Raw genomic sequence first — 22,317 nt, 5'->3', positions numbered from 1 at the left:
CAACAGCTCCCTTGAAATCATTTTGGCTCAAATGGAGATCAGATCAAGCTCAAGATACTCCCATGGCTTTCCATACTATTCAGAGTGAAAGCCCAAGTCCTTTCGTGACCTCAGTCCTCTTAAGATCTGACCTGGTTCCCACTCTCATCTCAACTCCTATTACTATCCAGCAAGTGCCCTCCGTTCTAGCCATGCTTTTGCCCCAGAGCTTTTGCCCCAGAGCCTCCCCGCCCACCACAGGAGGACTGAAATGGTCTTCTCACAGACTTCTATCTGGCTTGCCAACCTCATCTTCACATTCATCTTGCCTGACCACCCTATTTAAAAGCACTTCGTGCTATGTGTCGGTGTTATGTTCTTTTTGAACACTTATCACAAACATTGTTTAATTAGCTTTCTGTCTCTCCCTAGTTGTGTGACAATGAGGGCCAGGATCTTTGTTTTGTTCCCAGTATCCCCAGTCCCTAGGTGCTCAGTAAACATTTCCTGAATGAATGGATGTGTGTGGCAGCAGAAGCTGGGATGGGAAATACAAGTTAGCCCCCAAAGCAAGGTTTAGGAGGCACTGTGGGGCTCTTCTCGCTTATTTCCTACCCTTTGCAGTGATCCCACCCTTGGCTGGAAGTGAAGTCCTCCAGCGGACTTCCTTAAACTGAACCCTACGAAGTGGAGCCATACCTGGCCCCCTATAAACGACCCAGAGCAAGGTTACTGCTTGGTCTTTGGGAGGAAGTTCAGAAGAAAGTCTTTGGCCCTATTGATGGTGTTAGGTTTTACTGTGACCATGTCATTCTCAGGGATGTTTGTATATCCAATACTATTTCTGGAGAGGACTGAAACCCAAGTGATGGCACTTTTTGGCCTGTGGAAGAGATGAAGCTAAGTGGGGTGGTAAATTGTGGTCAAATTCTATGGTGAAGTCCATGACAAGCAACAGGGCCGTCAGCTTAAATACAGCGCGGGTCCTCCAGCACGACAGAACCCCTGACATCCACTCCATTCCACTACTTTGGGGAGTGATGAAGAAAGGGAGAGGGCTGGGGTCGTCAGCGGCGGGTCTGCCCCTCCATCAACCCCCGCCCCCCGCCCCGCTCCAGGGTCCCTGGCCCGACACCGCCCACAAACTAACCACTATTTTTGGCCACGCCCCCTCCCATGGGCACGCCCCAGGCCTTGGCCCCGCCCACCTACTCCGGCTGGAGTTGTGCCCGGCCCTGCCCCTTGCGACTTGCCGTCGCGCCAGCCTCCAGTTCAGGCCCCGTCCCCGGCCGCGCCTCCCTCCTTCCGTTTCAGACAGCGCGGGAACAGCTGCAGCTCCGGGCGGCCAGGCTTCTCCGGTCTCCCAACGCCGAGGAGAGCTTGTAACAGGCGCTGGAGCTGGCCCGCCGCTGCGTCAGGGACGGCGCTGGAGTTCTCCGTTCCCCTCAGCCTCTGAGCTGAGGCCCCACACCAGAGTAGGGGGCGGCGCGGCACTCGTGCCCCGGCATGGCGACACCGGACGCGGGGCTCCCTGGGGCTGAGGGCGTGGAGCCGGCGCCCTGGGCGCAGCTGGAGGCCCCCGCCCGCCTCCTGCTGCAGGCGCTGCAGGCGGGGCCTGAGGGGGCGCGGCGCGGCCTGGGGGTGCTCCGAGCCCTGGGCAGCCGCGGCTGGGAGCCCTTCGACTGGGGTCGCTTGCTCGAGGCCCTGTGCCGGGAGGAGCCGGTCGTACAGGGGCCTGACGGCCGTCTGGAGCTGTAAGTCCTCGCCCGCGGCCCCTTAGCAGGTACGGGAGGCGGGGGGCTGTCGGGGGACCGACGCGCAGAGAGGTGAAATAAGCCCCTTCAGCGACGGCCTGCCGCGCACCCTATGAGCAGGGGCACCCTTCACTGAGCACTTGCTGTGTGCGGGACATCGAGGATCCGGGAACTCGAGGCACACGCCTTCTGTTCGCTGTAAAGTATAGTGATGATAAGTGGAGGCAAATCCCTTTTGATCGCGTACTTCCATCTCTAAAAAACTGGATTCGTACGTCCAGTGTAAGTATACTTATGTGTAAAGTGTACACATGTGTTAAAATACGTACATTTTAAAGTACAAAAATAGATACTTAAAACGTGATGGTGGAATACATATCCGCTATCCTGGTCGCTGTATGCTCTCTGCTTTTCAAAGCATAACGTTCATTTTAAGGCAAGATTGCTTTCCCTAAGAATGGTAACTGAATCCATATTTTAGTGTTCTTGATAATTTCTGGCTCTTGGATGACACTGAACTTTTTTTTTAACCTCTCTGTGGCTGACGAAGAATTCCTACTAGGAGCAGAGGTGTCGGCCCTGCCATTTTATCTGGTTGTGTTTCTGTTATTGATATTATCTCCAATTTTTTGGCAGGCATTCTTTTAAGCCACGTGCTCATTTGTGAGGACAACTTTTGTTTAAAAAAAGTACAGTATCTACAAATGCACTTAACTAGCAGAGTTAACTAAATCACACAGAAAAACGAGTGGGTGAGGTGCCATGTTCAGCTCCTGGTGGGGCCAGCCTTCCAGACTTCTTGGATACCCCTCCCCCATAATTTATGCTGGAAACCATCCAGATGCTAAATATTTCTAATGCTTAATTTCTTATGTTTTAGATAAATAGGGGAAAATGAGAGTTCCAATGTTTTCTTCCTACACTCCACTTTGAATTTCTTTCAGGAGATGGGTCAGGAGAACTTGTCTGAATCCCCAAATTGGAAGCTATAGAAATGTTTGCCCAGCTATCTGCCTTATTCTGGATAGAGTAAGGAAAGAGCAGGGGCCTTAACCTGGGGCCCCTGGATAGAAGAGTATTTCAGCACAATTGATTTCCTTTATAATCCTAGATATTTTATCAAATGCATTTAACACTCATTCTGATCACAGGTCTCTGGCACTAAAAAAAGTTAAAATCTGGAGTAGGGTCTTCCCTGACTCTCTACCCCCAAATATCCTCCCTGCCACAAATTAGCCATCTTTTAAACTTAGGTTTTTTTGTTTTGTTTTGTTTTGTTTGACAGTATCTTGCTCTGTTGCCCAGGCTGGAGTGCAGTGGCGCGATCTTGGCTCACTGCAACCTCCGCCTCCAGAAGAAGCAGTTCTTCTGCCCCAGCCTCCCGAGTAGCTGGGACTACAGGCGCGTGCCAGCACGCCCAGCTAATTTTTGTATTTTTAGCAGAGATAGAGTTTCACCATATTGGCCGGGCTGGTCTGGAACTCCTGGTCCACCCACCTCGTGATCCACCCACCTTGGCCTCCCAAAGTGCTGGGATTACAGGCATGAGCCACTGCACCCAGCCTGTCTTTTAAACTTTGACTCTAGTTTTTCTCTCTCACGCAGTGTCTATATTCCACAAAGAAATAGTTGTCTTTTTTTTTTCTGCCTCACATCCCAAGTGTCTCTGTGTTGACAAACGGCCCTGCAAAATTATGCATAGGGAGGAGTAGAGACGTGATGGGTGGTGGGCTAGATGCTGCCATGACTTGCCACACCAAGCCTCAGGTCATGTAGGATCTGGGTTTGTGCCTCAGCAGAATTACAGATGGTTACATTGCATCATGGGCCTTTGGAGCTCTGGGGAATAGTGTTAAATCTATTTTAAGAAAAGCTGGGTGCTTGCAGGAGAGAGCATTGGTTCTGCTTAAACTCCTGGGGCTCGAAAACAAAAGATCCTCATCCCCCGTCTTTCCCCTTTGGCTCTGTGAATACTGTTTGGAATCTGTAAAGTGATTCCTTCTGTTTCAGGTTTCATCTCTGGGAAGCCTTCTGTGTCCACAGCAGCTCTTGCTGATGTCAGCACACTTAGAGAGTTAATTCATTCAATAAATGCGCAACAAACGCCTGCTCTGGGCTGGCGCTGTGCTGAGTCCTAGGACACAGAGGAAGGAAACACTACCTTCACCTTTTAGGAACTCACAGTTTGGTGAAAGGAACACAAGAGCTGGACAGATGACTGACCCCGAGAGTTCCAGGGGATTGCCGAGGGCAGCCATAGGGCTGCAAGACTAAGCACTGTACAGCATCCTGGAGTATTATTTTTACCTAAAATTTGGGAAAGAACTTTTTTCTTCTTTTGTGTGAAACAAGCATGAATCTATTCTAGAGTAGGTTCCAGTATGAATTTTGAGCTGAAACAGATGACAGAGGCCAAAGAATAGTGCCTGTCATTTGATAGATACTCAATGAACACTTGAACAGTTCTCATCTCTCATGTTGTCCCTGTCTCCATCCACTGACTTTTTGTTTTTTTTCCTTTTTTTTGAGATAGTGTCTCACACTGTTGCCCAGGCTGGAGTGCAGTGGCATGATCTCGGCTCACTGCAACCTCTGACTCCCGGGTTCAAGCGATTATCCTGCCTCAGCCTCCCCAGTAGCTGGAACTACAAGCGCATGCCACCTACAAGCACATGCCACCATTCCCGTCTAAGTTTTGTAATTTTTTTAGCAGAGACGAAGTTTCACCATGTTGGCCATGCAGGTCTCGAACTCTTAACCTCAAGTGATCCACCCACTTCAGCCTCCCAAAATGCTATAATTACAGGTGTGAGTCACCATACCTGGCCAACATCCACTGACTCTTGCAGATACTGCGTGCCAGCCCCCATCTGTCCACTGCCATCTAGCCCCCAGCTCTGCCCAGTCTGCCTTGTGCTCCCTTCAGCCGCTCTTAACTGCTTGCTCTCCCTCTGCTACCCAGGAAACCACTGTTGCTGCGATTGCCCCGGATATGCCAGAGGAACCTGATGTCCCTGCTGATGGCCGTTCGGCCATCGCTGCCGGAAAGTGGGCTCCTCTCTGTGCTGCAGATTGCCCAGCAGGACCTAGCCCCTGACCCCGATGCCTGGCTCCGTGCCCTGGGGGAATTGCTGCGAAGGGATCTGGGGGTGGGGACCTCCATGGAGGGAGCTTCTCCACTGTCTGAAAAATGCCAGAGACAGCTCCAAAGTCTCTGTAGGGGGCTGGGCCTGGGGGGCAGGAGGTTGAAATCCCCCCAGGCTCCAGACCCTGAAGAAGAGGAGAACAGGGACTCCCAGCAGCCTGGGAAACGCAGAAAGGACTCAGAGGAAGAGGCTGCCAGTCCTGAGGGGAAGAGGGTTCCCAAAAGATTCCGGTGTTGGGAAGAGGAAGAAGATCATGAGAAGGAGAGACCCGAACGTAAGTCACTGGAATCTCTGGCAGATGGAGGAAGTGCAACTCCTATTAAGGACCAGCCTGTCATGGGAGCTAAGACTGGCGAGGATGGTTCGAGTCTGGAGGATGCTAAAGGTCGAGCTGAGAGTTTGGAGTTGCCCAAAGCTATCCAGGTACTTTGGTAGGGAGACTGGGTTTAGAGTGATCTTTCACCAGTGGTGGCTTTATCCGTGGGGAAGGCTGCTTGGGACACCTTTTCCCAATGGAGTTGACTGTAGTTCCTGGGGGAAGAAGGAGGAAGGTAGGGTTGAGGGAATGTGGCCTCCACTCCACAGACTCTTTTTTTTTTTTGAGATGGAGTTTTGCTCTTGTTGCCCAGGCTGGAGTGCAATGGCACGATCTCAGCTCACCGCAACCTCTGCCTCCCGGGTTCAAGCGATTCTCCTGCCTCAGCTTCCCGAGTAGCTGGGATTATAGGCATGCGCCACCATGCCCAGCTAATTTTGTATTTTTAGTAGAGACAGAGTTTCTCCATGTTGGTCAGGCTGGTCTTGAACTCCAGACCTCAGGTCATCCGCCCGCCTTGGCCTCCCAAACTGTTGGGATAACAGGTGTGAGCCACCATGCCCAGCCACTCCACAGACTCAAGGAGGGGTAGGGAAGGGAGTTATTGGAGGTGGAAAATGTGTCCTAATGATCTATAATGTCTGGTTAAAGGGTGCCAGGCAAGGGAGAGACTCTGGAGCCACCCCTGCTACCCCATCATATGTGAGTGGGAAGAATCATGACAGCATCCAGTCTACCCCTGCCTCCTAGTCTGAGGCCTGGGTCTATCCTCATTTGGGTTGGATGCAGAAGACAATTCTAGACAGCTGGGTTTCACATGGACCTTGTCTAGTTTGGGTTCTTAGGCACTTTTCATGTTAGAGAGACTTCATGTTCTTGACTTTTTTCTTTTTTCCTCGAGACAAGGTCCCTCTCTTCTCCCCCAGGCTGGAGTGAAGGGGCATTAATATAACTCACTGCAGCCTTGACCTCCTGGGCTCAAGTGATCCTCCTGCCTCACCCTCCCAAGTAGCTGGGATTATAGGCATGCACCATCATGCCTGGCTAATTTTTTATATTTATTTTTGTAGAGATGGGGTCTCAACTAGTTGTGCAGGCTAGTTTTGAACTCCTGGGCTCAAGTGATTCTCCTGCCTCAGCCTCCCAAAGTGCTGGTGTGAGCCACTGTGCCTGGCCTCTTGACTTTCTTGAAGCATCTTTGCCTGCTAGCTCCCACTGACCTGGGGCCTTTTCAGTAGGGGGAGCTGGAACCGGGCTTGGGGTTATGCTGCCGGGGGAGGGACTTAGCAGTGACTGGGCTCTCCTCCACAGGACCAGCTTCCCAGGCTGCAGCAGCTGCTGAAGACCTTGGAGGAGGTGACTGGCCCCACAGTGCTCACCATAGCCTTTCTTCCACCTTCTACCCAGACCCCAACTATGCCCAGGGAAGGCCCAGTGCAGTGATATACATGCTGGCTGGGGGAGGGGGACTGGAGTAAAGGTCTGAGGACAGTCTCTGAAGGAGCTTTTCTTGAACCAAGTGTAGACTTACCATCTCACCCCAGGTAATTCCTCTTCTCTGGTAGCGCCTTCCAGGATCTCAGGCCACTCCTTCTGCCACCTGAAGGGGTGGCTTCAGTAACTTGTCACTGAGGGCTCTGCCAGCCCTAACATGAGATTTGTCTCCCCAGGGGTTAGAGGGGTTGGAGGATGCCCCACCAGTTGAGCTACAGCTTCTTCACGAATGTAGTCCCAGCCAGGTGAGTCCAGATAGACTGCCTGGCTCTGAGGTTACATTCTCTCTCCTTTATCTTTTTCTATTTGAGTTTATGGTTTTCTTACCTCATGTGGGAAATGTGGGAGGGGATTTTGTTGTTTTCTCTCTCAGTGATAGGGGTCACCCTGTGTAGTATCTTTTAGCCCTTGGTTCCTTCCCCTAGGGCAGCTCTCCCAGACTTTCTTTGCCCTGAAGTATCTTTGCCCTGCTCTGTCTGCTGTCCAGTTGCTTGAGACAGCCTAGCAGAGGCAGGGTGCATGTCCCGGTGTCCTCTCTCCCTCCCGTGCCCCACTCTGTAAGCAGATGGACTTGCTGTGTGCCCAGCTGCAGCTCCCCCAGCTCTCAGACCTTGGTCTCCTGCAGCTCTGCACCTGGCTGCTGGCCCTTTCACCTGGTCTCAGCCTCCGCAATGCTACTGTGCTGACCAGAAGCCTCTTTCTTGGACGGGTAGGTGTATTGGAAGGTACTCAGAGTGCCAAGGACAATGGGGAAGAGAACTGGGCCCTCAGAAGGGTGGTACTTGAGAAAGGGGATTCTCAGCCTTGTAGACATCTGGGCTGTTTGGGCAGCCTGGGGCAAGGAAAAGATGCCTGCCTAACTGGCAGGGCATGGACCCCCAGGCCATCTACCCACATGGCATCTAACTTTTTTTTTTTTTTTTTTTTGAGACAGAGTCTCACTCTGTTGCTTAGGCTGGAGTGCAGCAGTGGTGCGATCTCCTGCCTTAGCCTTCTGAGTAGCTGGGATCACAGGTGCCTTCCACCATGCCTGGCTAATTTTTGTATTTTTATTTATTTATTTAGAGACGGAGTCTCGCTCTGTCACTCAAGCTGGAGTGCAGTGGCGCAATCTCGGCTCACTGCAACCTCTACCTCTGGGGTTCAAGCGATTCTCCTGCCTCAGCTTCCTGAGTAGCTGGGACTACAGGCACCCACCACCACACCTGGCTAATTTTTGTATTTTTAGTAGAGACTGGGTTTCGCCATGTTGCCCAGGCTGGTCTCAAACTCCTGCCCTCAAGTGATCCAGCTGCCTCAGCCTCCCAAAGTGCTGGGGTGGCGTAAGCCACCATGCCCAGCCGGCATCTAACTTCTCTTTGGGCACCAGAACCCTTCTAGAAGCTGATCAAGGGACTTTCAGGGATTTGGGAACTGAGCAAGAGAGGTATGTATCTTTTCCAGTGGGTGGGTCCATGTGAGTTCTAAATAAAAGAACTTGGTTTTTTTTCCTTTGTAACATGTGTCACCATCTGAAATGTGTGTTTGATAAATGCTGTTGAAATGAAGAAGAAAATAATTAATTTTTTCCTCCCTGTTGGCTGTAGGTCCTCTCCTTGACTTCCTCAGCCTCCCGCCTGCTTACAACTGCCCTGAACTCCTTCTGTGCCAAATATACCTACCCTGTCTGCAGCGCCCTCCTTGACCCTGTGCTCCAGGCCCCAGGCACAGGTGATTCTGGAACCAGCCCCAGGCCCAGTAGCTCTGCACTCAGTGTTCTCACCTGGCTGCTGGCCCTTTCACCTGATCTCAGCCTCAGCAATGCTACCGTGCTGACCAGAAGCCTCTTTCTTGGACCCTTCACCCCAGAGTGGCCCTGGCAGGAGTTGGGTATTCAGTGATTAAAGATGCCTGCTGCTTCCCTGACAATGCCCCTATAACAGGCTGGGCATTCTGTTACTGCCTCCCTGCTTTCTGCCGTCTTCTGCCATTTCCCCTCAGACTTCCCCTTCTGCTTTCCTCTACCCAGGTCCTGCTCAAACAGAGTTACTGTGTTGCCTTGTGAAGGCGGAGTCCCTGGAGCCAGATGCACAGGTTCTAATGCTGGGGTGAGTGTGCAGGCCTCCATGCTGTCCCCACTGCCACCTGTTCCCCCAGGCTAGAGTGACATCACATGTGTTGGACCCTGTAGGGAAGGCTCACCTTCTCTAGGAAGCCTTATGTGTATCATCTCACTCCATCCTCTTCCTCCTTTATGAGTCCTCCTTGCCTTTTATTCTCAGGATGCACTTTCTACTCCTAGTTATTTTTTAGGGGACCTTTGTGTCTCACTACCAAATACTTTGTTGTCAGCTCCTGGGGCTCTTGAGGTTGTGACCTTCCTGGCAGTTGTATGAGCTCTGCAACAGTGGCTGCTGGGGCTGGTGCCAGCATCAAGAGGGCTCTGACTACCCCTTTTTTTGAGGGGGGCGGGGACAGAGTCTCGCCCTGTCACCCAGGCTGGAGTGCACTGGTGCAGTCTCGGCTCACTGCAACCTCTGCCTCCCGGGTTCACGCAATTCTCCTGTCTCAGCCTCCTGAGTAGTTGGGATTACAGGACCCACCACCACGCCTGGCTAATTATATATTTTTAGTAGAGACGGGATTTCACCATGTTGGCCAGGCTGGTCTCGAACTCCTGACCTCAGGTGATCCACCTGCCTCGGCCTCCCAAAGTGCTGGAATTACAGGTATGAGCCACTGTGCCCCACCCCTGACTACCCCTTTGTTGGCTGGGGATCTTGGTTGTCCCCAGGGCCTTGCCCTGCTGTGGGAATTGGAGCAGCAGATAGATACTCAGGCTTGGGTGGGAGGCCAGGCATTTTTCACTAGGGCCTCTGCTTTGCAGACAGATCTTGGAGCTGCCCTGGAAGGAGGAAACTTTCTTGGTGTTGCAGTCACTCCTAGAGCGGCAGGTGAGCAGGCTGCCCTGGGGAAGAGTGGACAAAGAAGTGCTGCAGTCCTTGGAAGCACATGGGGATCTTGGGTTTCTGAGTCCTTCAGTGCATGGAGGGTCAAGCAGGACAGCTGCCCTACAGCAGCTGCCTGAGACAGTGGGAGAGCCCTGGGGCATGCAAAGCTGGTAGCAGAGAGCTGAGCACATGGTCACTTCAGCTCTACCTCTTAGCAGCTGGGGGGGCCTTGGGGGTGGGATTTTTGATGTGTGTGTTTAAATTTAATTTTATTTTTGAGTAGGTAATAGATTCATATGTTCGCAAATTTTTTTTTTTTTTTTTTTTTTTTTTTTTTTTGAGATAAGAGTCTGGCTTTGTTGCCCAGGCCGAAGTGCAGTGGCACAATCTTGGCTCACTGCAACCTCTGCCTACTGGGTTCAAGCAATTCTTGTGCCTCAGCCACCCAAATAACTGGGATTACAGGCATGCGCCACCACGCCAGCTAATTTTTGTATTTTTAGTAGAGACAGGGTTTTGCCATGACTTGAGGCCAGAGCTCCTGGGGCCTCAGCCACCCAAGTAACTGGGATTACAGGCGTGCGCCACCACATCAGCTAATTTTTGTATTTTTAGTAGAGACAGGGTTTCACCATGACTTGAGGCCAGAACTCCTGGGCTGAAGTAATCTGCCCCCCTTGACCTCCCAAAGGGCTGGGATTATAAGCGTGAGCCACCACGCCCAGCCCATATGTTCACAATTTTAAAAGCCCAAAAGGATACAGTGAAAAATATTACCCTTACTTCCCTAACCATCCAGATTTCCCTCCTTAGGGCTAACCAGTATTACCAGTTTCGGGGGACCCCCCCCCCCCCCGCAGAGATACCATCTATATGTGGAAACATGTCTACATTTACTTTCCCTCCTACTTTTTTGGAAATTGCAGCACACCAAACTCAGTGCCCTGTAGGTTGCTTTTTTTACTTCACAGTATATTTTGGTGATTTTTTTCATATCAGTACCTAAAATTCTGCCTCATTTGTTTATATCTTAGGTAACCGACCTAACTTCTTTTTTTTTTGAGACGGAGTCTTACTCTGTCGCCCAGGCTGGAGTACAGTGGCGCGATCTCGGCTCACTGCAAGCTCCGCCTCCCAGGTTCACACCATTCTCCTGCCTCAGCCTCCCGAGTAGCTGGGACTACAGGCGCCTGCCACCACCTCCGGCTAATTTTTTGTATTTTTAGTAGAGATGGGGTTTCACCATGTTAGCCAGGATGGTCTCGATCTCCTGACCTTGTGATCCACCGGCCTCGGCCTTCCAAAGTGCTGGGATTACAGGCGTGAGCCACCGTGCCCAGCCCTGACCTAACTTCTTTATGCTTGTAGTTTCCTCATCTACAAAAGGGGAGATATAATATTAATAGCAACTACCATATAAGACTGGAGTGAGGTTTAAATGAGATAATTGGTGTAAAGTAGAATGGTACCTGATGCACAGTGTTTATTAAATTATTATTATTATTTTTTTTTTTTTGAGACGGCGTCTCTATCACCCAGGCTGGAGTGCAGTGGCATAATGTCGGCTCACTGCAACCTCCACCTCCTGGGTTCAAGTGATTCTTCAGCCTCAGTCCCCTGAGTAGCTGGGATTACAGGCACGCACCACCGCACCCAGCTAATTTTTGTATTTTTAGTAGAGATGGGATTTCACCATGTTGGCCAGGCTGGTCTCGAACTCCTGACCTCAGGCGATCTGCCTACCTCGGCCTCCCAAAGTGCTGGGATTACAGGCATGAGCCACCGTGCCTAGCCTAAATTATTATTATGAAGAGCCAGGTGATTAAGATGGCAGTGTCTCTTGGGCCCTGGCTCCTTTATATCTTTAACCACTGAACCAGATGAGGGATCCTTGGCTTCCCCTTGGTCCTAATCTGAGCCTTTGCAATGGTAGCCACCATTTTCTGAGACCTGTGTGTCTTATGTGCATTATCTCATTTAATCCTTTTCACAGTCTTCCGTTAGATATTCTGAGCCTCATTTTATAGATATGGAAATGGAGGGTTAGGTTGGTTAAGTGACCTGCCCAGGGTCACCTAGCTAGGAAGTGGTGGAGTTGGGAATTGAATCCAGGACTGGCTGAATGAAGAGCCCAAGCCTTTCTTGTGATTACTGCTCCATCTCCCAATGTGTGCAGGTGGAGATGACCCCTGAGAAGTTCAGTGTCTTAATGGAGAAGCTCTGTAAAAAGGGGCTGGCAGCCACCACCTCCATGGCCTATGCCAAGCTCATGCTGACAGTGATGACCAAGTATCAGGCTAACGTGAGTACTGATAGGGCCTTGGGGCTGGTCCTGCTGGCAGGGCTGCCCTGGGCCTGCCACAAGGGTGTATGAATATGTATGTCAGGGATAAAACCCTGAGTGCTGGCCAGGCACGGTGGCTCACGCCTGTAATCTCAGCACTTTGGGAGGCCGAGGCAGGCGGATTATGAGGTCAGGAGTTCAAGACCAGCCTGGCCAACATGGTAAAACCTCAGCTCTACTAAAAATACAAAAATGAAGTGGTAGTGCACACATATAATCCTAGCTACAAGGGAGGCTGAGGCAGGAAAATTGCTTGAAGCTGGGAGGAGGAGGTTGCAGTGAGCCGAGATCACGCTACTGCATTCTAGCCTGGGCAGCATAGTGAGACTCCCTCTCAAAAAAAAAAATCAAAAACAAAAAACAAACCCTGAGTGCTAGCCAGAGAAACCACAAGTTCAAGTCCAAGACTGGGGAATGAGACTGCTTAGGAGTTCATTCATCCAGCCAACACTTCTTTAGGCCAGATGCTGTGTGGGGCACCGGGAAATCAACAGTGACCATAATGCAATCCCTGCCCTTGAGTTGACCCCATCACCTAACCCCAGGCTAGTGAGAGGGGAGAAATAAACAGATAACAGATATTAGAAGTAAGATCTAGTAGGAGCCACGTGAGAGGTGTGCAAAGGGCATTTGGTGGCAAAAGAAGAGGAGCAAGTGAGCTTTGTTTGTGGTTGGGAATTGGGATGGGCTTCCTGACTCTTTTTTTTTTTTTTTTGAGACGGAGTCTCACTTTGTTGCCCAGGCTAGAGTGCAGTGGCACATCTCGGCTCACTGCAAGCTCCGCCTCCCAGGTTCATGCCATTGTCCTGCCTCAGCCTCCTGAGTAGCTGGGACTATAGGCGCCCGCCACCATGCCCAGCTAATTTTTTGTGTTTTTAGTAGAGATGGGGTTTCACTGTGTTAGCCAGGATGGTCTCGATCTCCTGACCTTGTGATCTGTCCACCTCGGCCTCCCAAAGTGCTGGGATTATAGGTGTGAGCCACTGTCCCCAGCTGAGACAGGGTCTTCTTATGTTGCCCAGGCTGGCCTCAAATGCCTAGGCTCAAGCGATCCTCCCATCTTGGCCTCCCAAAGTGCTGGGATTACAGGCTTGAGCCACCACACCCAGCCTCAGGCATGGCTCTAAGCCCTTTACATATATGAACTTGCTAGTTTATTCCATGTGTCATGTGTCAGCCCTATGAGAGATACTCTTTGTTTTTTTTTTTTGAGACGGAGTGTTGCTCTGTCGCCCAGGCTGGAGTGCAGTGGCGTGATCTCGGTTCACTGCAAGCTCTGCCTCCTGGGTTCACGCCATTCTCTTGCCTCAGCCTCCCAAGTAGCTGGGACTACAGGCGCCTGTCAGCAAGCCCAGCTAATTTTTTTTGTAATTTTAGTAGAGACGGGGTTTCACTGTGTTAGCCAGGATGGTCTCGATCTCCTGACCTCGTGATCCGCCCTCCTCGGCCTCCCAAAGTGCTGGGATTACAGGCGTGAGCCACCGCGCCCGGCCTGAGAGATACTCTTATTATTCCGTTTCATAGATCAGAAAATTGAGACTCACACAGGTTAAAGTAACTTGCCCAAGGTCACAGCTGCCAGGACTAGTAGCATTTTTTTCTGTAGGTCATGGTGAGGAGCTGTATGTATGTATGTATGTATGTTTTGAGAGACAGAGTCTTGGTCTGTTGCCCAGGCTGGAGTGCAGTGGCGCGATCTTGGCTCATTGCAACCTCCGCCTCCTGGGTTCAAGTGATCCTCCTGCCTCAGCTTCCCATGTAGCTGGGACTACAGGTGTGCGCCACCACGCCCAGCTAGTTTTTGTATTTTTTAGTAGAGATGGGGTTTCACAATATGTTGGCCAGGCTGGTCTCCAACGCCTGACCTCACATGATCCACCTGCCTCGGCCTCCCAAAGTGCTGGGATTACAGGCATGAACCATGGTGCCCAGCCAGGAGCTTTATTTTTAACTTTATCTTGAAAGTCAGGTATTCTGGGCTATTGCCTTTGTACCCTTATGTGGGGGGTGTTACAGGCCCATTTGATGATTTGATGTAGACCCTCCCAGAAAGATGGAAGTGTGAACATGCTTCTGTTGCACAATTTCAGGGAGCTCCTGAATCCTCTGGAGATCTGGGCAGAAGGACCTCCAATGTGAGGCATCAGGAGTCTCAAGGGCCTTCAACCTGGGAGTAACTTGGTCAGATCTGTACTATTAAGAAGCATCTGGCTTCTGTGAGGAGTGGGATTGGAGGGTGAAGATACAGGGCCTGAGACCTGTCAGAAGGTTGTAGCAACAGGGCAGAAAGAGAAAGTGTGGCCCAAAAGGAAGGTAGCTGTCACAGTAGAGTATCTGTGAACCTCAGTTTTCTCCTCTGCAAAATGGGAGGGTCTTGAAGATTATATGCAGCCATGCATATATATGATGTATGTGTATGTTTGTATATGGATTGATGCATATAAAGTGCTGCCACATAGTAAACACACAATGATTGTCAACTATTACTAGTGTGGCCGGCTTAGTAAGTTGTGCAGCTAGTATTTGGCTCCAGGTCTACCTCATTAACCATGGTGAAATAATGAGATTAGATTGCTCAGGAGTCTCCTCCTCTTTCCATCCTCCTGGCCTCCTCTCTCCTTCCTCAATAGAGCCCCTGGGGTAGTGGGGAGACGGGAGGGATCAGCTGCTGAAGTCCTGACATGATTTTTCCTTCTCCCCAGATCACTGAGACCCAGAGGTTGGGCCTAGCTATGGCCCTAGAACCTAACACCACCTTCCTGAGGAAGTCCCTGAAGGCCGCCTTGAAACATTTGGGCACCTGACCATCCACCAAGGGACCACCCTCTTGGTGCTCCATCACCAGCTTCCTGAAGGGCATTTCTTTCTTCACCACCTTGTCTTGAGCACTAGCCTGAGGATAAAGGCTGAGCCTGGCCATCCCAGATTGCAACTGCCTCCCTGTTACAGGCTGCATAGGGCATATTGGCTTCCCAGCCAGCAGGGAGGCTCCTGGGCTAAGGGAGCTCAGCTATATTTTCTTTTTCATTTCTTTTGTTTTTGAGAGAAGGTTTTGCTCTGTCATCCAGGCTGGAGTGCAGTGGTGCGATCGATCATGGCTCACTGCAATCTCTGCCTCCCGGGCTTGATCCTCCCATGTCAGCCTCCCGAGTAGCTGGGACTACATGCACATGACACTATGCCCAGCTAATTTTTTTATTTTGTAGATAATAAGCTGGTCAGGGCTGGTCTTGAACTCCCGAGCTCAAGTGATCTTCCTGCCTTGGCACCCAAAGTGTTGAGATTTACTGGTGTGAGCCACCACACCAGGCCAGAGCTATATTTTCAAAGGCTCCTGGCCCCAGGCACACTCCTCATCAATTCTCAGGCTGCAGGGACAGAAACTTTCTGATAGGGCTCAGTAGGATCAAGCCGACCCAGAGTGGACATGGGATGCTCCAGGAGGTCTGGGGTACCAGTGGGCTCAGATGAAGCTCTTGTGCTCATGTATGTTATGACCTTATGTGTTTTTATTTCTGACTTGAATAATTTATCAATGGTGTTGAATAAAAGCAAGTTCAATAATGTCTTTTTCTTTTTTTTTTTTTTTTTTTTGAGACAGAGTTTCACTCTGTCACCAGGCTGGAGTGCAGTGGCGCGACGGCTCGGCACGACGTCGGCTCACTGCAACCTCTGCCTCCCCAGTTCAAGCGATTCTCCTGCCTCGGCCTCCTGAGTAGCTGGGATTACAGGCACATGCCACTATGACCCGCTCATTTTTGTATTTTTAGTAGAGACAGGGCTGGTCTCAAACTCCTGACCTCAGGTGATCCGCCTGCCCCCCAAAGTGCTGGGATTACAGGCGTGAGCCACCATGCCTGGCCAATGTCTTATTAGAAGCAGTACCCTCCTTCCCATGAATTCTGGGTATTGAACCCATCCCCACCCCCTCCACCTCCCTGCTCAATGACAAGGAACATCTTTTTCATGGTGAGGGGAAGGGTGTAGGGTATCTTACTCACCTTCTGAGGGCCAAATAGTGGGTAATACCACCCACCCCGTCCTATAGGAGCTGCCCCCACCAAGCAGGGCGAATGGGCATCTTAAAGGTGGGAGTGACTCAGTCTGGAGTTGGGGAAGGGTTTTGGGCAGATGAATCAGAGGAGAGATCTGAAGGCTCTTGGGGTTACTGTGGGCTAAGAGGATGAGACCCATTGGACAGAGGAAACAGCAGAGAAGACACCTTATGGGTGTGCAGTGCTGTGTGCCTGTTTTACATCTTTGTATTCCTGTAGCACCTGGCTAGAAGCCTTATTCATTGTAGTCACACTTAAAACGTAGATGTTATCAAATTAACTATCAAGTGAAAGTTCACTTTAGGACTTCCCCAACTTGTCCCCTCTGCAGGCGTTGAAAGGCCAGGAACAGAACTTTCCGGACACTTCCCTTACCACGAGTCCACATTACAGCAAGGTCGCTGAGGGAGGGAGGTCGGGCCAGGCTTCCTTTTGAGAACATAAGCCGGTGCGGAGGGCGCGAGGGGAGAGGGGTTTGAGGGACAAGCATGCCGGAATCCACGCTGTCAGTGAACATCACTGGGCTGTACCAGTACGTGTGACTACCGAAGCTCGCGCCCCGAACCCAGCCGCTTCCCTAGGGGTCCAGCAGCAGCGGGCGCGAATCGGCACATTACCGGGGGACCGCGGGGCGCTCAGGACTGCGACAACTCCTCGGGTTCCCGCGCCGGCCTAGCGGTCCAGCGACGCCCCCCAGCGGCCAGAGAAGGCCGCGCTTCTCAGGGTTGGCCCACCCAAACTCTCTGGGGGTAGGACCGAGGAGCAAGGCATTATCGCGAGATCAGGGCCACTATTTGAGCGCATGCGCAAAACATACTAGTCTCTTTTCCGGTTAGCGCGGCGGGAGAAGCCATGAGGTGAGTGGCTCCTGAAAGCCCTATCCGCGTTCATCCGCGCCTCCAGGTGCCCCGCGAAGGGTTCGGATCCTGCAGGCCGAACTGCGGACCCTTGCGCTACCTTCGCCGCGGGGCATTTCTCAAGGCGGGTCGGCCTGCGGGTCGCCCTTCCTACCGGCTCCGATCACCGACGGCCTCCCTCTTCCACCGGGGCTTGGGTCTGGGTCTGGGCTCCCGTCGCTCTACTTGGTGTCCGGGTGTCCGGAATCTACGGGGGAGTCCGCCGTGGGCCGTCCGCCCTTCTCGAAGCCTAGAGCCTCGGAGGCTTCCAAGCAGTCCGAGCGTGTGCACTCCGCGGCCCTGAGCGCGCTGTCGCTTCTCTCCCGCAGCAGCAAAGTCTCTCGCGACACCCTGTACGAGGCGGTGCGGGAAGTCCTGCACGGGAACCAGCGCAAGCGCCGCAAGTGAGTGCCGACCCTGGGGCACGGAGCGGGTGGCGAGGGCCGGCGGGTGCTTAACCCCCCTCCTCTCTCGAAGGTTCCTGGAGACGGTGGAGTTGCAGATCAGCTTGAAGAACTATGACCCCCAGAAGGACAAGCGCTTCTCGGGCACCGTCAGGTTGGCACCGTTCTGATCCCACCCAGCCCTCAGTGCCCCCGTGCCTGCCCCTCCCCTGCAGGTTCCCTCTGAGCCGGAGGCGGGCACGTCGGTACTGATGTGCTAGGGTAGTTCAGACCCCCTGCTCCGGGCAGGCGCGGCTGAACGGACCCCCACCCTGGGTCTTAAAACATGAGGGGAGGCGTGGGGAGGCCTCGGCCGAGCCCGCCGGCCAGCCTGAGAAGCCAGGCTGGCTGCTGGTGAATGTGAACGCTCCGGGTAAGGCTCGGTGGCTGCTGCGGTCCCAGACCCTTCACCGGCCTTTGGGATCCAGGGCTAGGCATAACCTGTTGGTGCTGTCCCCCAAAACGCAGGCTTAAGTCCACTCCCCGCCCCAAGTTCTCTGTGTGTGTCCTGGGGGACCAGCAGCACTGTGACGAGGCTAAGGCCGTGGATATCCCCCACATGGACATCGAGGCGCTGAAAAAACTCAACAAGAATAAAAAACTGGTCAAGAAGCTGGGTGAGTCCGGCCGCTGTGGTTTTGCATGTGAGATGTGTGGTGAGGGCGGTAGAAAGGCTTTTCTGCCATTTCGATTTTTAAATGATGAGGGGGCTAGAATAGCAAAGAATCGGCGGTGGTTGCCTAGCTTGCCTGAGTGCTGTTTCAGCTTTGGGGTGGTTTGATGTTTGTATTGCTATGATGATGAGGGAGGCCAGGCATTGTAAGTTGACCAGCCAGGTGCTGGTGAACTATGATTTGGAAATCTTTACGCTGCGTTGTTTAGGCAGTGGCATTAGACTGCTTTTACAGGTAGGAAGCAGACATTCCCAGTTGTCACGTGTCGAGGGTCCACAGCTAAGAAATAGAAAGGCAGAATTCGAGCCCAGGCAGTCTTGACCGGAGCATCCGTTGTACAGCAGTTATGCCATGGATCATGGGTCAGCTTGGAGGTCACTTACATGATTGATTCAAGTGCGTTTCTGGCCTGCCACATTGAGGTGTGCCTTGGTGACCAGGTCCTAAGCAATGCCAATGGCTTCCTCTCTTTATCAGCCAAGAAGTATGATGCGTTTTTGGCCTCAGAGTCTCTGATCAAGCAGATTCCACGAATCCTCGGCCCAGGTCTAAATAAGGCAGGAAAGTTCCCTTCCCTGCTCACACACAACGAAAACATGGTGGCCAAAGTGGATGAGGTGAAGTCCACAATCAAGTTCCAAATGAAGAAGGTGAATGGGTCTGGCGGGTTACTATGGGTGAAGGTGTTGGCAGGATCTAAATCTTACCCAAGTCTCTAAATATGCCAGTAAGAGCACCCACCAGGATTGAAACTTTTGGAGTAACCCTGGTCTTGGCCCAGGTCCAAGTACCTGCTCACCAGGCCACTAGGGGAGGAAGGACAGGCCATCTGCCATTCCTCCACCAACCTGACTTGATCCTCTCTTCTCTCCCAGGTGTTATGTCTGGCTGTAGCTGTTGGTCACGTGAAGATGACAGACGATGAGCTTGTGTATAACATTCACCTGGCTGTCAACTTCTTGGTGTCATTGCTCAAGAAAAACTGGCAGAATGTCCGGGCCTTATATATCAAGAGCACCATGGGCAAGCCCCAGCGCCTATATTAAGGCACATTTGAATAAATTGTATTACCAGTTACCTCTGTTTGCCTGTGATTGAGGGTGGGGGGTGGTTTGTCAGCTGACAGGTGAGGGCCTTGGCACTGCCGATGGCTAGTTGTGTAGTTTGTCACCTTGATGATGGATAGTTGGGTACTATAGGGAAGAGGATGTTTTTCTGCCATCAAAATTAGGCAGTCTTGGGTATGTGATAGGGTTGCTAACAGCGTTGGTTTGGTCCATGTAAATTTAAAATAAGGATTTTAGTCAGCATTTCTGTGTTAACAAGACCACATGTGGAGTATCCTATGCTTTGGGTCAGTAATGAATAAATGTTAAGGAAAACAAGGCATAGCAAACCAGTACAAAAGTATAATTAATGGACCTTGTTTTGTTGTTGTTTTTTTAATGGAGTCTGTAGCCCAGGCTGGAGTGCAATGGTGAGATCTCAATCTCTGGGTCCCAGTTGAAGCAATTCTGCCACAGCCTCCCGAGTAGCTGGGATTACAGGCACGTGCCACCATGCCCAGCTAATTTTTGTATTTGTAGTAGAGATTGAGGTTTCACCATGTTGGCCAGGCTGGACTCCTAGCCTCGATCTGCCTGCCTCGGCCTCCCAAAGTGCTGGGATTACAGGTGTGAGTCACCGTCCCCAGCCAGATCCTGTTAATTTTTCTAGGGGAACCAACAGTATTCCAGGTCCTTGCCCCAGGCAGGCTAAGCCCCCTCCTTTTCTGAGGCATTTCCCTGTTGGCAGTTCTTGCCTCTAGCACCCAGTACTGCTTTAACCTTTGACTAAAATCAGCTTAGTTTGACTTTGGTAAATAGGGGACCCAGTTCATCCCTGCCTTTTTTTTTTTTTTTTTTTTAAATTGAGACAAGAGTCTCTCGCTTTGTTGCCCAGGCTGGAGTGCAGTGGCGCCATCTAAGCTCACCGCAAGCTCCACTTCACGGGTTCACGTCATTCTCTTGCCTCCCAAGTAGCTGGGACTACAGGCGCCCGCCACCACACCTGGCTAATTTTTTGTATTTTTTTTAGTAGAGATGGGGTTTCACTGTGTTAGTCAGGACGGTCTCAAGCTCCTGACCTTGTGATCTGCCCGCCTCGGCCTCCCAAAGTGTTGGGATTACAGTTGGGATTACAGGCATGAGCTGCCGTGCCCAGCTTCATCCCCGTTTCTTAATAGAAAAGGGTTATTTTAGATTTTTGTTTCCCTCTTGTCACCCAGGCTAGAGTGCAGTGGCGTGATCGCTGCTCACTGCAACCTCTGCCTCCTGGATTCTGCCTCATCCTCCCAAGTAGCTGGATTACAGGCACACGCCACCATGGCCAACTAATTTTTTTTTGTATTTTTAGTAGAGATGGTTTCACCATGTTGGCCAGGCTGGTCTTCAACTCCTGACCTCAAGTGATCCACACACCTCAGCCTCCCAAAGTGCTGGGAGTACAGGCATAAGCCACCATGACTGGCTGAGAAGGGTTATTTTAAGTCTTCGCTCCGTTGCCCAGGCTGGAGTATAGTGGCGTGATCTTGGCTCACTGCAAGCTCCGCTTCCTGGGTTCACGCCATTCTCCTGCCTCAGCCTCCCGAGTAGTTGGGACTACAAGCACCCGCCACTACGCCCAGCTAAATTTTTTGTATTTTTAGTGGAGACGGGGTTTCACTGTGTTAGCCAGGATGGTCTCCATCTCCTGACCTTGTGATCTGCCCGTCTCGGCCTCCCAAAGTGCTGGGATTACAGGCGTGAGCCACCACGCCCAGCTGAGAAGGGTTATTTTAAAGCATAAAAGCAGTGCTTAAAAATGCTGCATTTTGGCCTGGTGCAGTGGCTCATGCCTGTGATCCCAGCTACTTGGGAGGCTGAGGAAGACCTGTTTGAACCCGGGAGGTGGAGGTTGCAGTGAGCTGAGATTGCGCCACTGCAGTCTAGACTGGGCGACAGCAAGAGTCCATCGGTGGTGTGTGTGGGGGGGGTGGGGAGGGGCGGGGGAGATGCTGCATTTCTCAAAACAAGCTTTCCCTGTCCCTGAACTGAAGAACACAGGGTTTTCACTCTGAGCAGTTTTTGCATTTTTAGCTTTAAGTTACAGCACTTCCGTGGTAAGAAAGGTATAAAACCTAATGAGGATGAGCAGTGAAACTTGTTTAGGTTTTTTCTTTTCTTTGGGCTTTTCTGTATTTTCTAAACCTCCTGTGATCTTTGCAGTCAGAAGGAAAAGGGAAACTTTAGCTTAAAGCAAAAGCAATTATCTGAAGGCTCTTGTGTGCTAATCGCCCACAGATGTCCAGTGGAGCCTCCAGGAATTTCTGCCTCCTGGACCCCTCCTACCTACTGGGGCTCTGGGCACCCTCCCATCCATCCAGCAGGTGACAGTTTGGGGCTCCTAGTGGGATACCAGGCACACAACGTGGAGTCAGGCAGACCAGGTTGGAATCCTGATGTTGGCAGTGACTGGCTGTGAGAAGTACATTTAACATGTCTCAAGTTCTCCCCATCTGTTAACTTGAAGGTTGGATTAGAATGACCTAGAAGACTAGATTCTAGAGGGTTGCCAGATTTAGCAAATAAAAATGCAGGATGTCCTTAGTGTTGCATGGAACATACTTAAATCATCTGTTTATCTGAAATTAAAATTTAACTGGGTCATCCCCATTCTGTTTAACCCTTTATTCTAGTCTCATCTCTAGCCTGCCACCCTCAGAGCAAATATAGTTTCATCCTGTGACAAGTGAGTCCAATCAGTTCACCCATATTTAACTGCAGGAGAAAAAGCTAGAACAGCCTCTTTGGGAAAATGTTTGCTTAAAGCTTTTTTTTTTTTTTTTTTTTTTTTTTTTTTTTTTTTGAGACGGAGTTTAGCTCGTTTCCCAGGCTGGAGTGCAGTGGTGCAATCTCGGCTCACTGCAACCTCCACCTCCTGGGTTCAAGCTATTTTTTTTCCTGCCTTAGCCTCCTGAGTAGTTGGGACTACAGACGTGTGCCACCACACTCACCTAATTTTTTGTATTTCTTTTTTACTAGAGAGGGGGTTTCACCATGTTAGCCAGGATGGTCTCCATCTGACCTCGTGATCCACCCGCCTCAGCCTCTCAAAGTGCTGGGATTACAGGTGTGAGCCACTGTGCCCGGCTGCTGAAAGTCTTGAACTATCTCTGCCCCAGCCCCCTAAGGACTGTGGTCTGTCCCTACTGAGGACAGGTGGCTCAGGACAGCAGGGCTTACCAGGCAGACATGGGTAGGTCAGCA

At 51.3% G+C, this 22,317-nt stretch overlaps 2 protein-coding genes across 15 annotated transcripts; both read left to right on the top strand.

Annotated features, from left to right (window-relative positions):
• The first annotated feature begins 1,238 nt into the window (after positions 1-1,238).
• Positions 1,239-15,529, top strand: FANCE (FA complementation group E). 14 transcript variants are annotated; one of them, XM_063632171.1, is made up of 11 exons: positions 1,612-2,015; positions 4,267-4,539; positions 4,696-5,302; positions 6,507-6,551; positions 6,866-6,934; positions 7,255-7,398; positions 8,276-8,399; positions 8,698-8,776; positions 9,556-9,622; positions 11,796-11,921; positions 14,666-15,529. In XM_063632171.1, the coding sequence occupies exons 3-11, from the start codon at positions 4,742-4,744 to the stop codon at positions 14,765-14,767; spliced, it is 1,317 nt and encodes a 438-aa protein (XP_063488241.1). In that variant the 5' UTR covers positions 1,612-2,015; positions 4,267-4,539; positions 4,696-4,741; the 3' UTR covers positions 14,768-15,529. The 14 variants fall into 14 exon arrangements, 13 of the variants coding, with proteins under 13 accessions (XP_063488236.1, XP_055120437.1, XP_063488237.1 ...); XM_063632166.1 differs by lacking the exon at positions 4,267-4,539 and having other exon boundaries at positions 1,239-1,733; positions 7,315-7,398; XM_055264462.2 differs by lacking the exon at positions 4,267-4,539 and having other exon boundaries at positions 1,239-1,733.
• An 878-nt stretch (positions 15,530-16,407) lies between these two features.
• On the top strand, positions 16,408-19,108 carry RPL10A (ribosomal protein L10a). The gene is made up of 6 exons (XM_055264482.2): positions 16,408-16,875; positions 17,244-17,318; positions 17,392-17,472; positions 17,826-17,974; positions 18,509-18,681; positions 18,907-19,108. The coding sequence occupies exons 1-6, from the start codon at positions 16,871-16,873 to the stop codon at positions 19,075-19,077; spliced, it is 654 nt and encodes a 217-aa protein (XP_055120457.1). The 5' UTR covers positions 16,408-16,870; the 3' UTR covers positions 19,078-19,108.
• Positions 19,109-22,317: the final 3,209 nt, after the last annotated feature.

The sequence above is a fragment of the Symphalangus syndactylus genome, chromosome 23 (genome assembly GCF_028878055.3).
Source record: "Symphalangus syndactylus isolate Jambi chromosome 23, NHGRI_mSymSyn1-v2.1_pri, whole genome shotgun sequence".
In the NCBI taxonomy this organism is placed as follows: Eukaryota; Metazoa; Chordata; class Mammalia; order Primates; family Hylobatidae; genus Symphalangus; species Symphalangus syndactylus.
The sequence above is the reverse complement of the archived record's forward strand: the minus strand, read 5'-3'. Positions and strand labels throughout refer to the sequence as shown.

Bases quoted from the DNA above. Each gene is read 5' to 3' on its own strand.
- FANCE (XM_055264462.2), top strand. From the start codon at position 1,486: ATGGCGACACCGGACGCGGGGCTCCCTGGGGCTGAGGGCGTGGAGCCG. The intron at 8,400-8,697 runs GTGATTCTGGAA...TCCTCTACCCAG, and splicing joins GCTCCAGGCCCCAGGCACAG to GTCCTGCTCAAACAGAGTTA. The intron at 8,777-9,555 runs GTGAGTGTGCAG...TCTGCTTTGCAG, and splicing joins GCACAGGTTCTAATGCTGGG to ACAGATCTTGGAGCTGCCCT.
- RPL10A (XM_055264482.2), top strand. The intron at 17,975-18,508 runs GTGAGTCCGGCC...TCTCTTTATCAG, and splicing joins AAAACTGGTCAAGAAGCTGG to CCAAGAAGTATGATGCGTTT. The intron at 18,682-18,906 runs GTGAATGGGTCT...CTTCTCTCCCAG, and splicing joins TCAAGTTCCAAATGAAGAAG to GTGTTATGTCTGGCTGTAGC.